Source organism: Papaver somniferum, unplaced genomic scaffold, assembly GCF_003573695.1.
Source record: "Papaver somniferum cultivar HN1 unplaced genomic scaffold, ASM357369v1 unplaced-scaffold_51, whole genome shotgun sequence".
In the NCBI taxonomy this organism is placed as follows: Eukaryota; Viridiplantae; Streptophyta; class Magnoliopsida; order Ranunculales; family Papaveraceae; genus Papaver; species Papaver somniferum.
In genome coordinates this window covers 85,710-100,123 of record NW_020647749.1, presented here as the reverse complement: position 1 = coordinate 100,123, position 14,414 = coordinate 85,710, and the positions used below count along the sequence as shown (strand labels likewise).

At 34.4% G+C, this 14,414-nt stretch overlaps 1 protein-coding gene across 1 annotated transcript; it reads left to right on the top strand.

Moving 5' to 3' along the window:
* Nucleotides 1-12,146: 12,146 nt before the first annotated feature.
* On the top strand, nucleotides 12,147-14,181 carry LOC113342977 (aluminum-activated malate transporter 2-like). Its single transcript, XM_026587331.1, has 2 exons — nucleotides 12,147-13,765; nucleotides 13,907-14,181. Exon 1 carries the CDS (start codon nucleotides 12,291-12,293, stop codon nucleotides 13,695-13,697), a length of 1,407 nt encoding a protein of 468 aa, XP_026443116.1. The 5' UTR covers nucleotides 12,147-12,290; the 3' UTR covers nucleotides 13,698-13,765; nucleotides 13,907-14,181.
* The last annotated feature ends 233 nt before the right edge of the window (nucleotides 14,182-14,414 follow it).

Sequence of the window (14,414 nt, the reverse complement as noted above, 5' to 3'; positions counted from 1 at the left end):
CATATTTTTATTATTATAATTAGAGCCTAATTAATTTAGAGTAGTATTTCTTATTTTTAGAATTACTTATTTTTAGAAGTTATTCAATTCTAGAACTTTATTTATTTTAGGGATTTCTTATTTTCCAAGTTTGAGTTTTACAATTATTTAAATATGAGACAAGTCCTATGTAAAATACACATTATTATCAATCAATATTGAGATTTCTCAACTATTCTCCAACTTTACTATCAAAATTCTTTATTCACGCTTCTGTTCTGCATTACATTCCTTCATACCCTTTGGATGTATCTCTAATTGCCATCTAATATAACCAACATGAACGATGAAAGAAATTTTCTCAGGTTCCAAATTATCGAACTCATCAACTTTTCAGATAAACCTGAAATAGGATTCGATACCTGTAATGTTTGTAGAAGATTTAGGAACAAGATGAATCCTTGAAGGAGATTTTGAATCCACCTCCAGGTCATCCTTCTGAAAAGTTTGTCTTGTCTTTTATTTATTGAATCAGATCCAAATGTTACTCTATCTCTTCACGAAGAACCAGATCCATAGCTATCTCTCTATCCGATTTCATATAAATCCCTACTAACACATTTTAACATTCACATGTCAAGACACATGGAAGCGTATAAATTTCCACCATTACTAGGTTTTTCACCGAAAAATAAATTTTCCATTTCTTCTCTGGATGCGTATAACTTTGCTTCTACATAACCTTAATCATCTGAACCCATCATTCTCAATACCCCCAGAACCAAAAATCAAAACCCCAAATCAAAAAAATGGACTCACTTCTTGTTAGAGATGAAAGAATAAGGATCTGGAATTCTGAGAGAAGTATCGAGAAATGGGGAGAAACATCTAATTTCTCAGCTAATCAGCTTGAGGTGTCACATAATAATTAAATTAATCTACTTCTTTAGTTTATAATAATTAGTTAATTAATTTATCTATTTCTTTAGTGCTATTTATAACCATTATTGAAATTACTATCAAAACCGAGAAAATATCAATTGGTATGCTATTCGAATTGTCTAATAATATCACTGCACATGATAACGACACTTGATTGACTTAATATTGGACAAAAATTTCAAGATCATTATAGTTAAACAAATTGTTGATAATCTTTCTGTAATTAATAAATAATCGTGTTTCCGATAGTGTAACTAGAGCGTAAACTTTTATAATGTTTTTTTTTGTCTTACCCGTTTAGTAAGATCTCCATGTTAATTATCTTTTGGCAGTCTTCAATTTTATTAATGATTTAGTTTGTCTGCAGCTGTTGTGACTTAAGTAATCAATTCTTTTTGTGCAAAATCTGACTTACTTTATTCATAGAAGCAATTCATTTTCTAAATATGTTTAAAGAGTATAAGAAATTGAAAAATAAAGAAATCAGAAATAATAACTCGATAAAAGTAGTCCATGGTTGTTTTAGTACCATCAACATCAAAATTTATATGGTTATCAATGGTTGTTTATGGGATGATAAAGATAGATCATTTTGCAGCAAAAGGCTCAAAAGATATATAATAAAATATTGGCTACCACATCCTTATTATCGGTGTTGGTTATGGATTAAAGCATTGCACCAGTTTAAACCATATTTATCCCGTGAAAAATGATTCAATTTGCATTCACTATCCAGAGATGTGTACAATCTGCACATCATATACTTAGATGGGGTTATAAGCCACAAGATTTAATCCTTGAAACAGGTGAGATAACATACAAGGATTTGAAATATATGGACCCTGATAGTATCTTGTTTACCAGAGAATCCTTGGTCATAACACTATAAATAGTGGAGTCTTTTTTTCTTACAAGCTTATCCTTTTGACATGCATCTTGATTATTCGTGTGGGCAGCCAACTTGTTGAGACATATGAGTAATCTTTTTAAATAAAACATCATTTGTTTTCTTTGTTTAAAGTCTTTTAGGATCAAGAAGCTTTTAGCAGTGCCGTTGCTGGGAAACTAAATCGTATTGTTTTAGTTTTTTGATTGATTATTTATTTGATTAAAAACTAACGGCATAGTTATCGTTATATATCAAACTTGTTTATTTTATGGTCCTTCTCTTACGAAATATAAGACTACTCAAATTTTTTTGAGGATATGACTATTATGGATCTAGTGATTCAAGATTTATAGATAGCATTGTTGATCAATCAACGTCAACAGACTATGTTCTGTGTGTGTTGACCAATAGTGGAATCAAGTTTTTTACAATGGTTACTTTAAAGTTTGAAGATTGGAGACTTGAAGACTTTTCTTTTTGATTTCTGGTCTTTGTGATCAACAAGTTTTTTATCTTGATAAACATAAGACTTGTAGAAATGTCTGAAAAAGTGGGGGTCTAACAACCACACCCAATATTTCGCTTAGCAATCTGTATGGACTAACTCCAATATACTTTCAAGAGAATCAACTAGACAGTCAGGCTCAACCTTAAGAAAAGTATATCCAAGAGTTATATCTCTATTTCTCAATTCAATCTTAAATCAAACAAATAGAAATTTTCAATCCCGATTGAACATAAGAAATAATTTGGACGGCATCAAAAACCAATATCCAAGTGTCAATCAATTCACCAACCAAAGGTGGGATTTACAATTGATTGAACTTATGCACAACCTGTGATATTTCAATTATATAAACAAATATAATGCGCAAAAGAAATAACACAGACACTGGAAATTTTGTTAACGAGGAAACTGCAAATGCAGAAAAACCCCGGGACCTAGTCCAGATTTGAACACCACATTGTATTAAGCCACTACAGACACTAGCCTACTCCAAGTTAACTTCAGACTGGAATGTAGTTGATCCCTAATCAATCTCACACTGATCAAGGTACAGTTGCGCTCCTTACGTCTCTGAATCCCAGCAGAACTCTACGCACTTGATTCCCTTAGCTGATCTCACCCACAACTAAGAGTTGCTACGATTCAAAGTCGAAGACTTGATAAATCAATCTGTCTCACACAGAAAAGTCTATTGAATAGACAAATCGGTCTCCCACAGATAAACCTAAGAGTTTTGTTCCGTATTTTGATAAATAAAGGTGAACATGAACCAATTGATATACCGGACTTATATTCCCGAAGTACAGCCTAGAAATATCAATCACCTCACAATAATATTAATCGTATGGTAGCGAAACAAGATATTGTGGAATCACAAACGATCAGACGAAGATGTTTGTGACTACTTTTTATCTTGCCTATCAGAGATTAAATATCGAGAAAATATTAGAGAAGATAGTACTCAATCACGATAGAAAACAGAAAGATCAGAACATGCAACTACAGAGAAAATAGTTGGGTCTGGCTTGACAATCCCAATGAAGTCTCAAGTCGTTAACCTACAGGGTTTTGGAAAAACCAAAGGTTAAAGGAGAAAAGACTCTAGTTGCAACTAGTATAACACAGGAGGTGTGTGGATCATGTTTTCCAGTTTCTAGAGTTCTCCTTTATATAGTCTTCAAATCAGGGTTTCCAATCAATGTTACTTTGGTAACAACGCATTTATTATTCACTGTTAGAAACCTTATTAGACTCAAGCTAATATCTTTCAACCGTTAAATCGAACTTAGCTTGTTACACACAAATGAAAAGTGACTTCATTTAGATACGAGTAACCGTACCTAAATGTGTACACCTTTGTTGGCTCAACAATAGTTAACCGAAGTTATCCATATGAACACTTTCATATCAACCTTATTCATCTTAACCATAACTAGTTCAAATGACTCGAATGAAACTAGTTCTAGAGTTGTTCAATTGTTTATATTCTCATAGAAGTATACAAGACACAATTAAAGCAAAATCGATTTTGATTCACTCGATTCAAGTCATGAACATTATAGCCACGGTTTGCAAAAGATTGAATTCCTTATTATATAAATGTATTAGTTCATGAACAAACCGATTTTAGAACATAACCCACTCAAATATGCAAACGGGTACGCATACCTTAGTGGCCAAACTAAGTTTGGGTTCACCAGTATGCGAACAGGTACGCATACCAACAAACTTAGTAAAGTCCCGGAACTTTAACCTCACGCCGGTATGAGTACCGGTATGCGTACTTAGTTCTCAGACCTCTACTAAACCAATTAGTACGCATACGGGTATGCATACCATGGTTCCCGGACTTGGATTACACATATGCAAGTACGAATACTGTGCTTATATCTAATTGTTCTAAACTCTCATTTCAACCATTGAAACATTCTCGGAAGACGACAATAGTTGTCTCATACAAACTATTAGCTTCAAAGCAATTTTCAAGTGATCGAATGATCAATACGAAACACTCTGAGTCTACATCAAATGATTATCTCATTCAAATTATGTAAGATGTTACTAGGCGATTTTCACATGATCATCTTCTAACTTTCGTCAAGAATATAAGATGAACTTGGTTAAAGCGAAAGCTTACCAACACATATTTCGAGAAATATGTAAGCGAGTTAAACTCATCTCGAAATATCAAATATGTATAATTGAAGTCTATATAGCTATACGAATTTTGTCTCAAATAGGAGATAAAGTAGATAGACTTTTGAGTGATATATGAGTTCAAGTCTCCATATACCTTTTGTTGATGAAGTTCCAAAATCTCCCCTTAATAGTTCTTCGTCTTCAATCGATGAACGTCGTGAAGTCTAATGCTCAACTACACTTTCTATCGTAATCCGAGACATAGTTATAAGTAGATTAGAAATCAAGACTTATAGTTTGGGTAACTAAACTTGACAAACAAGCTTGAGACAGAAATGCTTGCGAGTTCGACCGATCAGTTCTCTAACGATATCTCCCTTTGTCAATTTTAGTGACAAAAACTATCAATATATATGGAATATAAAATAAATAAACTTTGTAGATCTCAATCCAAATGCTTGATTTCCTTGGTTCTTCAACATTACTCGAAATCTTCGTCACTTCCAAGTACTCCAGTGATTCTGAATGTGTTCAAATCAACATCATAGTTGTTTAAGATTCGTATTTATAACAATGAGAAAATAGTAGCTTTCAATCATTGTTGTACAGTGTCATAGTATTATTACACAGCATCAAAGTCCAATTGTATCACAACTTTGACAGCAATACTATAGTGATATGTATTACTCTTCCTTAATCAATACTTCATCTCATATGAAAACCGCACCCCCTTACATAATGATCCGTAAACCATATGTATTTGTAGTGTGAACTACACATTAATTCTCCCCCTTTTTGTCAATATAAATTGGCAAAGGTACGAAAATTAGTGGGATCCTAATGAAATTTCCATAGAGATATTTCATGACCAAAAGAGAACATATCAACTTTGTTTAGATGATTTCACGTAGCCAAAACTAGTGTATTCATCAAGGAGTTTATAAAGATACAAGAAAACTCCTACAATATTCATAGTTGTTCAATTAAGAACTCTCCCTCATAAAATGTCATTCCCGAAAGAACAACAAGAGCGACCTTACTATCACAAGAGAAGAAGGATTTCTTTGTTCATAAAAAATCACATGAAACATCGTTCTTATGTCGCCTTTCTCTATCCTCTCTGAATTAGTACTGGTTGCCTCTAAGTTGTTTGATAATAGTCCCGAACTGTTGCCTGTGAGTAATTAGGTTCTCATGCTTCCTATTTGGTATTTTTGGAGTACTTGGGTCTCTTCTGTCTAGTCTGCAAACATGATACATGTGTGGTTACTATCTTAAAGTAAGTAATTCAGAGATTTTTCTCATGTTCAGGTGTAGGTGCATCTGTTCATGTAAAATTTTTAGGTCTTCTCCGTTAGGTGTATGTTAGAAACAAGTGTATGTGCACTTTGTTCTAAAGGAATCATGCATAATTTCCTAGTTTCTAGTCCGAAATCTGGGTTTTCATTGTTTCTTAGATGAGAATGGTATCTCGCTTCTAAAGAGGCGAAGTTTATTTTTGAAGAACGACCCCCTCATTTTGTTCACTTTCATTTATAAGTTTGTGGAAATTTTAAGCAGATTAAGTGATATGTTTTGTCTTTTAGTAGAAAAATTTGGTTATGTCATTTACAGTGATGTTCTCTTATTAAGCAGATTAAAAGATCTGTTATGTCTCTTATAGTGATTGTTTCTTTTTAAGAAAACTAGTTTTTCACCCATGCGATGCACGAGTCCGTTTGTTGCTTATGAAATAATGGACGCTTGTTATAAAAAATATTACTATGAAAATAGGTAATGAATACTCTTCTTATAAATAAATGATAAATAAGCTAATATTTAAGGTGGTCTGCGCAAGAGAATATAATGTTGGATATTTTCAAATATTGTTTGCCACTGTCAGGGGGATCCGGGAGGCGTAGCCCCTCCCGGATGCGTTCAACCTGAAAGGTCAGGTCGCGGGGGTCAGAGTGTGAGACAGCGTCCTGTAGAATTTTTTTTTGGTTTTTAATTTTGAAAACCTATTTCGGTTTTTAAAAATTTCTATCGACACGTCTCTTCCCATAGGGTTTTCTTCCCTGGAGAAACCATTAATGGATGCCCGTTGAAAGCGTCTGTTGGAGATGAAACGACACCTCCAAAAGGCATGAATTCCTCTTTAAATAGCGAAGGCTTTCTCCAAAAAAAAATCATCAAAAACTCTTTCTCTCTAAGCATCTTCAGAATCAATTACAGTATGTTATTGGTTGGGTCAAGGGAATACAACATTTGAATCCAACAACGTTGTTAGGGCTTCATTATATCGTGACAGAAATATTTCGCTGACCGACTGTACTCACTAATTATTTGGTAAGGGTCGAAATAATTGATGAAAAGAATCGCAAGGCCTTGAAGCTCCAGTGATACAACATTCTTTTCGTTATTTGTTTTCATCCTCTATTACTCTGAATTTTCCAACATATAATGAGCAGAGAGACCGGTGATTTTTTATTTGCTAGGAAAGGAATATATATTGATATATATAGAAAAAGATTACATCTGATTAAGGTCGAATGGAAGATTATTGCCCAACCATTCACCTGATACATTGAATCTTCTACTGTATTTAGTTGTTTTATCATCCCAGTCATTAAATTCTCCACTAACATAATCAGATCCTTATCTTCATTGAGAAAGGATATGGAGTTTTTCGCATCACTTATAAATTTTTTTGCGTAACCTCTTGCTTTAACCCACTTCGCAGCTTCAAGTAGGGCTAAACATTCAGCTTCTTCAGGGTTTATTGCTTGGCTCACAACTGTTTTGCACCTTTTGCACTCACATGTTTGGTTGAAAATGACAACTCCAACACCAGATTTATTAGAATCTTTATCATAAGAAGCATCACAGTACACTATCGGGAGATACATGAACTTGGACAACAAATGAATGATTGTTAGGATCCGTAGAGATTAGGAAATCATTTGTATCACGAATCATTTTATAAGCAAGTCTAACAGTGTACAGAGTATTAAGAGACACTTGTTAGAAGATGTGAAAGCATTGTCCCTCCAAATACACCACGCAATAGTTAAAACAGAGCAATAAAAATCCTTGTTGGACGAAAGATATTTGCTAGTGCAATCAAAAATATTTATAAGAGTCAACAAATCTTGAAGAACAAGATTATTAGAGTGATTTTGCGGAAGCCCTCCCCACTTGTTGTTTTACTTTTGATCAATGCATTGTAAGGAACAAAAATTCTTAACATACCGTCTAAATAGACAACCCAAAAATAACCCTCTCACATGACATCCAAGTGTGGGGCCCAATTGCCCATTCGAATCCCAAGAACAGCGGGCCCACCTTATGTGAGGGGATCGTTTTTCGGCTGTTTAAGAGAGTGGTCTGTTTAGAAGCATTGTGTAAAGGCTAAAGAAAAGCTTCCGACCATATATTCAACATAACTTATCATTTTCAAATGTTTATCATTTCATTTTCGGCCCGACAACAATAAAAGCACCAATGAAATAAAATGCATCATCCTTCATGTGTGTCTAAACTTGAAAACTCGAACGGAGGACTGAACCTCTCCGACATTCTGTCAGTTGTTAGGCCCCCCTTATCAAAAAATGTAGTGGTTGGTTTAGTAGTGTCCAAGGACTTTTTATACTCGGAAATAAAATGCAAGTTTAGGTGTAAAAAATGAAAGTTTATGGTTTTACATTTACTGGTCTCTCTCTCCTCTGGCGAGCGAAATTGAATGGATCAATCTGAATTGGGGTTTCCGAAGGTTTTGAGTTGAGAATTTTTTTTCCTTTGGAATCAATATCATCCAGCATCTGTTATGATCCAACATTCTAACTCATTGAGAAAGGAAAAAATAATGCACTTGCGTTGCAAAGAGGCAACATCCAGAACTAAGAAAAAAATAACAACGCTACAAAAGCAAACATGATTAGATCCTTTTTTTATTTTACCTCATGGAAGTATGGTCCGTACTAAACGTGATACGTGCATACTTAAAAAAAACAACAACAATACATGTTCATTTCTTTAACACGATACATCTCCCACACAATCACCTCGATATTTTCTGCAGGAACTATGATTGCGCACATATTCTGCTTTTCTTTTTGAAAGTTCTATAAGTAGCAAGTGGTCTTTCTGATACTACATACCTTGTTTCTGTCATAATTCTGTCACAAAAGTAGCTTCCCAGTCACCTCAAAGAACATGAACAGGACTAGCAAGGGGCTAATACGGGCTATTGCGCATTCGTACTTATGACCCAGTAGATTTTTATCTAGAAAATTTAGTATCTAGCCCATGACTATTATGATTAGTTAATATAGCCTAAATAAATTTTATCCCATGATTTTGTTCACAGTTTGAAATTTCAACATTTCATCCATTTATCTTTACATTTTTCTTCCATATAAATAAATTTATTTTCTCCAATCACATTTCATTAGATTTTGAACATTTTAAACTTTTACTTGTGTAATATGAAGCTCCATAGGTACCATTGACTATGCAGTTCTTTCAAACAAAAAAAGTACGTGGTTCTGCCGCCCGCACTTGCCATTACTCATATTCTATCCCGACACTACCAATATTTCTTGGTCCGTCTCTGTCAAAGAGAGTCTCTACATTTCCGTATGGATGGATTTTGTCCATATTTACTCTACCAACCTACGTGGCCTCTAAATCAAGTCTACTAAAAGGAATCACGGTTGCAACATGTGTAGTATTAATTTGTCTATATCTATTTAGCACATATTACTCACAGCAACACGAATTCATGCACTTGTTTGCAGGACATCCAAATTGATGAATACCCTTGATGCAACTATAGTAAATAGGCTAAGCGTACCTGTAATACCACAATAAGTAAACTACACCAATTTTTCTAAAGCAAAACAAAATGAAAAATATTATTACCCAAGTCATTTTTCACCCATTTTATCACCATTATCGGTACGTTCCTAGAGTTCTCTGTAATCACACTTGTAATTACGTGAACTAATCCAACCCACAATGTTACATTCATTGTAGTTCCCCAGAAAAAAACAAACATTAATCGGTATAATCCACAAACGTTTACGAAAGAAACGTGCAAATGGAAAGCGTATTATACTTGCTCATTCTTGATCACAAACTCTCCCATCAAAACTTCATTTTCTTTGATTGATTTCTTTATGATGTATAAAAAATATTTGAGCAGTGGAATCACACTATGACAGCTATAAAAAATACCCAACTTAGCAGTCTTGTTTAATTAAAATACTAATATTAAATCCACCAACTGCTTACATGTATCGTATGTAGAATCGTTTTTCCTGCTAGCCACAATCTCGAGAGCAAAGAGATAAAGAGATAACAACTGGATTAGGTTAGGTTTAGGTTACATACCTTGATTACTGATCTCCACCTTTATATGATTCTCTTTCCTACCCGTTGAATGCGTATGTAGGTCCGATGGTCTTGTATTTTTTTGTAGAACTTGACCACTAAGCCATGTATATTTCCCGTTTTCGACAATTAATGGTGTCATACAGCTCAAACAATGCTTCAACTCGCCTACTGCTGATTTGCCAAGCATAATGGAAACCATTATTGTTTGCTAGGGTTACATAATGCGCCAAGCATTAATCTAGAGTATCAAGGTGTACCTAGTAGTAGTTTGGCTCACCAAGGAAGATAAATAGGTTATAACTTCTAATGTACAAAAATAATTAGTACATCAGACTGGTCTACAATCGAACTTCGAGTCCGAACTTCTCGGCTTGTTTACAGAAATTCTCAATTACTTCCTTCATCTATACTCTACAAAAGCACGGATTAAGTTACACAGATATATAACACCAAAACATAAAAGGAATTCCTCAAGTACAAATATCACCACCTTGGATTTATAAAAAGCCAATATTATGATTTTCTGAGTGAAATCTAACAACACCTTAAAGAACAGAAACAGAAACAGAAGCATCAAAATTAATTTTATTATGAGTTGCGAAACAAATAAAAAAGTAAAATGACCAACAAAAAAGAAAATTAGTCTTAACGAACAAAACCCTAGAAGTGAAAAGTAAGCTCAAAAACCTTTTTATATTTTATAACTTGCAACAAAACCATAGAAAAAAGATAAAAACAAAGAAAACAACAGAAAAAGAGAAAATGATATTCATCACCAGATCCATGTATTGAGCTTTCTATTTTCCAATCTTATAGATCACACAACAACTAAAAGTAAAATGGGAAGGTTAAAAACTTAAAAGCATAGAAAACAAATAAAAAGAAAAGTAAGTTCATTACCTAATCCATGTACAACAGAAAAAGTGAACCAAGAGATTATATTTCATCGTTTCATTCTTCACCGCCCGAGAGGATATATGACCAACAACTGCAAAACAAAATAAAAAAAAAATGTCATGATTTCACCATTTTATAGCTTACATGAGTTAATTATTATGGCTATGAAGCTCCGCAATGACAGAAATCAACCGAAACCGGAAGAAAACAACCGAGACCGAAAGAAAACAACGATAAACCCTATAAGAAGGAAAAAAGGCCAATGAAATCCTCAAACAAGGGGGGAAAGGTGACACCTGAGCTTTTTCCTTTGCTCGAATGCATAAATAATATTAATTGATATTTTCAAATTTATACGACTTTTATAAGTGAACCCTAATATCAAAAATATATGTGATAAAATATCAAAAATAATAAACCATCATATCAAAAATAACAAACCCTAACTCTGTAAAAAAAACTATCGGGAGAATGAGAACAGATTAAAAAGCTTTCTGAAAAAATTTAAGAATGGAAAATGTGGTTTTAGGGATGTGCAAAAGAGTAAAGCAGAAAGAAAATGAAAAAGAAAGAGTCAGAGAGAGAGAGAGTGGATTTCTTCATACCCCTAATTGTTGATGGGTCATTGACATTTACGGCCGATGACCTTTTATGTGCAACTGCAGAAATAATGGGGAAGAGTACTTATGGGACAGTTTATAAGGCCACATTGGAAGATGGTAGTGAAGTTGCAGGGAAGAGATTGAGGGAAAAAATTGCTAGAAGTCCTAGGAAATTCGAAGAAATTAAGCTTGAGTTTGCTTCCAGTTCAGGTGATGATAGTGGTGCTGGTGTTAGTGGCTCTGGTGATGGTGCCACCGTCGCCGCCCCTACAAATTGATGGGCACCTCTTAGAAGTTGATGTTGCTTTTGGTTGAAAATAGTATAGATATTGTATTAGCAGTTGTAGTAAAGTTATGTTTGAGATTAAATTCTTTTATTCTTAAAGTTTTGTCTAATGTTTGAGAATGGGAACTTGTTCTTAATCTCTCAGTATGTAAATATAAGTTTACTACTACTAATTTAGTCCATTTCACCGTAAAATATGTTCTTTACATGCCCGCATTAGTATTATTATCACCCACCTCTTTAAGAGTCTTACATAATAAGGCGGCAGGGATTTTAGAAGTTAAAATTAAAACCCAGCAGAAAGCATTGGTTTATTTTCTTAGGGGGCACACAGCAAGATTATGGCTGGCACTTTTGAATTTGCTAAGAGAAGGTTTCTATTTCTTGAACTTCCAAGTTCTGCAACGGACATCTACCTTCCGACTTCTAATTCTTGCCAAGTTTCCTTTTTCACGCTGCCCTATTTCAAATTTCTAAACAGAACACGCTTTCATATTTCTTATATATTATCGTCTGATCTCCCTATAGATCCACAGTTCATCATAATCCTACATTATCCCTCACCTTTCTTTCTTCAATCTTCTTCTCTAAATCACTCATCAATCTTCTGCAACTCCCTCACCAATTTCTCTTAAAATCCCTGTTCAATCTTCTATACTTCATTCATCAAAAATGGATATTGAATCAGGGAAATTTGATTCACAGAGCAACAATGGCAGATATTTAGAAAGTGGGTTTGAATGGTTTAAGGGTTTCATTGGGAAGCTCATACAAAGTGGAACCAAATTTGAGGGTAAAGTAGAAAAATTGGGGAGAGACGATCCAAGAAGACTAATTCACTCCTTGAAAGTTGGAATAACCCTAGCATTGGTCGCTATTCTCTTCTATTTTAGTCCCATTTATGGTGGATTCAAGTCTGCAACAATGTGTGCAATCTTAACAGTGGTTGTCGTTTTTGAGTTTAGTGTTGGTGCCACTTTGGGTAAAGGAATGAACAGGGCAATCGCAACATTTGCAGGTGCTGGTTTAGGGGTTGCTATTCATCACCTAGCAGACCTAGCCGGAAAGGGAGGAGAACCCATTCTTCTCGGTTCTTTTGTATTCTTATTGGCCGCTGTCGGGTCCTTTTCTAGGTTTTTTCCCGGTATCAAAGCAAGATATGATTACGGAGTTTTAACTTTCATATTAACATTCAGTTTAGTTTCTGTATCGGGTTACAGGATTGATGAAATCTTTGAATTGGTTCTTCACAGATTCTCCACTGTTTTGATCGGTTGTCTTATATGTGTGATGATCTCAGTCTTTGTTTATCCTGTATGGGCTGGAGAAGATTTGCATAATCAAACTTGTCTCAACATGGAAAAACTTGGGGATTTATTAGAAGCAATTGGAAGAGATGGTCTAGTTCATGACAACACTAGCAAATACTTACTTCACCTTCCTGGATGTGAAAGTGTTATAAACTCAAAGGCAGCTGTAGAATCTCTTGTTAATTTTGCAAGATGGGAGCCACCACACGGAAAGTTTAGATATGGTCATCCATGGAAGCACTATTTGAAGATCAACATGGTAACTCGTCAATGTGCATACAAGATTCAATCTCTTTGCAACTCCATCAAAACTTCTCAAACCCAATCAGTGGAATTAAGTAAGATGATTCAAAAGGAAAATATGACAGTGAGTACAGAGTTAGGGAAAGCATTAAAAGAATTATCAAATTCAATTAAGATGATGGCATATTCTGAATCTATTTTAAAACATCTTAGCAACTCAACGGATGCCGCAGATAATATCAAAGTTTCCCTACAGTCATGTAAATTGGAGGATACAAACATCTTTGAGCTGATGCCGGAAATTCAAACAACTACTCTACTGATGGAAGTCATTGAGAGCATAGGAAGTATTATTGATTCAGTTCATGAACTTTCTAGCCTAGCAAAGTTCAAAGGTTCAGAGGTGCCAAAACCGCAAGTGGAGTGTATTTGTAGTGATGATCAGGCAGCACATGTTGTTATTATGGTATGTGCACTATCTTCAGATCTGGAAAGTGGAGTTTCACAAGACAATTGCCATTTGTGATCATTGTAACTGTGTTAAAAGAAACTTGTAATTAGAAGCCTTCGATTTCTGCAACTGTATATGTAAAGGTAAATGGTGAGCTAACCTGAATTACCATGAGCAATTTGGTGATTCATTTATTCTTTAGTTAGTAAAAATTTATTCCCTTCTGCATGTTTTCTTAAACGTATTATTGATCATTTCTTTGTTGCAATTGAACATTTTTAAAGAACTGTTTATCTTGGTGATGAGGTCTCACTGCATACAACGCAAAAATAGAGCATGCCAGACATTAGAGTTGAGCAATACCCGAGAACTTAAGGATATTTGAGATGGAAGTTCAGTTCTGACTTTTAAAATATTCCATAACATTATGAGGCTTTTGTGGTTACACTAGATGGTGTACAAAAATGGTTGTTTATATACGGATGGTTGTTTTGAGATGGAAGTTCATCAACTGGAACAGCTTAGGTCTTTCGAGCTGATGGTTCTGCTATCGGATGTGCTCCCCAACCCAAAGCTAGAATCTTCGGTGTAATCAATCTGGTATGTATTTTAGAAATGCATGTTCTATTTTTCTTTTGAGTTTCATAACTGTTCTGATAAATGTTTTCGAAATGCAAACAACAACTCTGAAATTCTGTATGGTATGTATTATGGAAAACTAAAGGGAGAAAAAGATTATTGAATCATTTTTTTCCTGTTTGCTATAGATCCTTGGTATTCAGCCTTAGCACA